This window comes from Perognathus longimembris, unplaced genomic scaffold (assembly GCF_023159225.1).
Source record: "Perognathus longimembris pacificus isolate PPM17 unplaced genomic scaffold, ASM2315922v1 HiC_scaffold_5721, whole genome shotgun sequence".
Lineage (NCBI taxonomy): Eukaryota > Metazoa > Chordata > Mammalia > Rodentia > Heteromyidae > Perognathus > Perognathus longimembris.
The window spans coordinates 971-2,351 of NW_025961180.1; the positions used below are offsets into that span (position 1 = coordinate 971).

Consider the following 1,381-nt stretch of genomic DNA (forward strand, 5'->3'; position numbering starts at 1 on the left):
ATCAGAAAGGTTTGAATCCAGAGCAGAGGAATCTAAGATTGAATTATCAGTGACTGGGTGAATTATCTCTGAAGGACTTGAGGGCTAGTTCAGCCTCTCTAGGGTGGGTCTAGGGTGGAGACGAGTGGATTATCTGAGGGAGAATACAAAACACAGAGCTTGGGATCTTCTTCATCTCTGCACCCAGCTACTTGGACTTGCTCCGTGCTGAGTAAAGCCGGGGTAAAGGACAACATGGACACGTGCTCTCTCAGCATGGGAGCATGGTGGACCGAGCCTGAAAATTTCAGTGCTCCGTTGGTTTTCTACCTGGAAGAGGAGCAGGAGGAGGAGATTTTCGGTAGGTGACCCCAGTGCCATCTCTTGTCTTCACGCTATCCGCCTCTCCCTGTGCTCCCTCTTTGATCCGTACTGGGGCCCCACCATCGGGGCACCTGACCCCCAGTTCTGTTGGGGATTTTCCTGCTCTTCCTGTCCTCTTCTGTTCCTAGGGCAGGAGGACAGATACCTTCTCTGCATGGAGGAGCACAGCCACACCCTCATTCAGCTGGAGCCCTGGTTCACCGTCACAGGCCACACTCGAGTCACCGTGGTGGGGTCCCCAAGGGCCAGGCAATGGCTGATGGGCATGATATGGCTTTTGGAGCACAAGGACTTTCACTATCGAGCTCGAGGTAAGCGTCGATGACCTAGTTTGCAGTCAAAGCCTTGCTGCTCATGCATGGCATCTTAAAGACTTGGACTGCTCAGGAACCTGAGAATCACATGTTCCCAAGCCCCCTGGAGGGCAGAGGCCCAGGGTTAACCATATTTGGAATCAAGTCATTGAGAGAGAAAGTGGGGAGGGGGCATACAATTGGGGCCCCATGGGATGGGATGGAATATCTCCTACCCCTCCCTTCGTTCCCTTCCATCCTCACAGGCTTCTTGACTGGGCTCCTAGACTCTGACCATTCTTCTCCCTGCCCAGGCTACCAGATGCTGCAAAGTGTCCGGAGCCAGCCACTAACCACAAAAGACTTGGCCGCCTGCCTCCGTGTGCAGCTGGACTCCTTGGTGGTGAAAGGCTACCAGGACAAGTGATTCACTTTCCTCAGGCTTCCTCCAGCCAAGTGCTTGCTTGCATTGAGCTTCCGTGGGCTTCTGTGCACTTCTGTGTCCCTGGAGGACCAGCCTGCTCTGGACAGGTCAGTGAAGACATGGCGCAGACAGTGGTGGAGGGTGACATTTTTGGCTGTGTTGTCTTCCCTGGGAAGTCTAGGCACATAGGTGAGAGGCGTCTTCTGAAGTGTGTATTCTGCTGGTGAAGGAGATCCAGCAACACCCGTGGTGCAATCTGCATTGCCTCGACATCACTCCCTCTCCCCCTCTTTGTTTCTCA

General features: G+C 53.9%; 1 protein-coding gene across 1 annotated transcript; it reads left to right on the forward strand.

Moving 5' to 3' along the window:
• Nucleotides 1-234: 234 nt before the first annotated feature.
• LOC125345497 (KH homology domain-containing protein 1-like) lies at nucleotides 235-1,083 on the forward strand. The gene is made up of 3 exons (XM_048337629.1): nucleotides 235-340; nucleotides 492-674; nucleotides 971-1,083. Exons 1-3 carry the CDS (start codon nucleotides 235-237, stop codon nucleotides 1,081-1,083), a joined length of 402 nt encoding a protein of 133 aa, XP_048193586.1.
• The last annotated feature ends 298 nt before the right edge of the window (nucleotides 1,084-1,381 follow it).

Bases quoted from the DNA above. Each gene is read 5' to 3' on its own strand.
- LOC125345497 (XM_048337629.1), top strand. From the start codon at position 235: ATGGACACGTGCTCTCTCAGCATGGGAGCATGGTGGACCGAGCCTGAA. The intron at 341-491 runs GTAGGTGACCCC...TTCTGTTCCTAG, and splicing joins GCAGGAGGAGGAGATTTTCG to GGCAGGAGGACAGATACCTT. The intron at 675-970 runs GTAAGCGTCGAT...CTCCCTGCCCAG, and splicing joins CTTTCACTATCGAGCTCGAG to GCTACCAGATGCTGCAAAGT.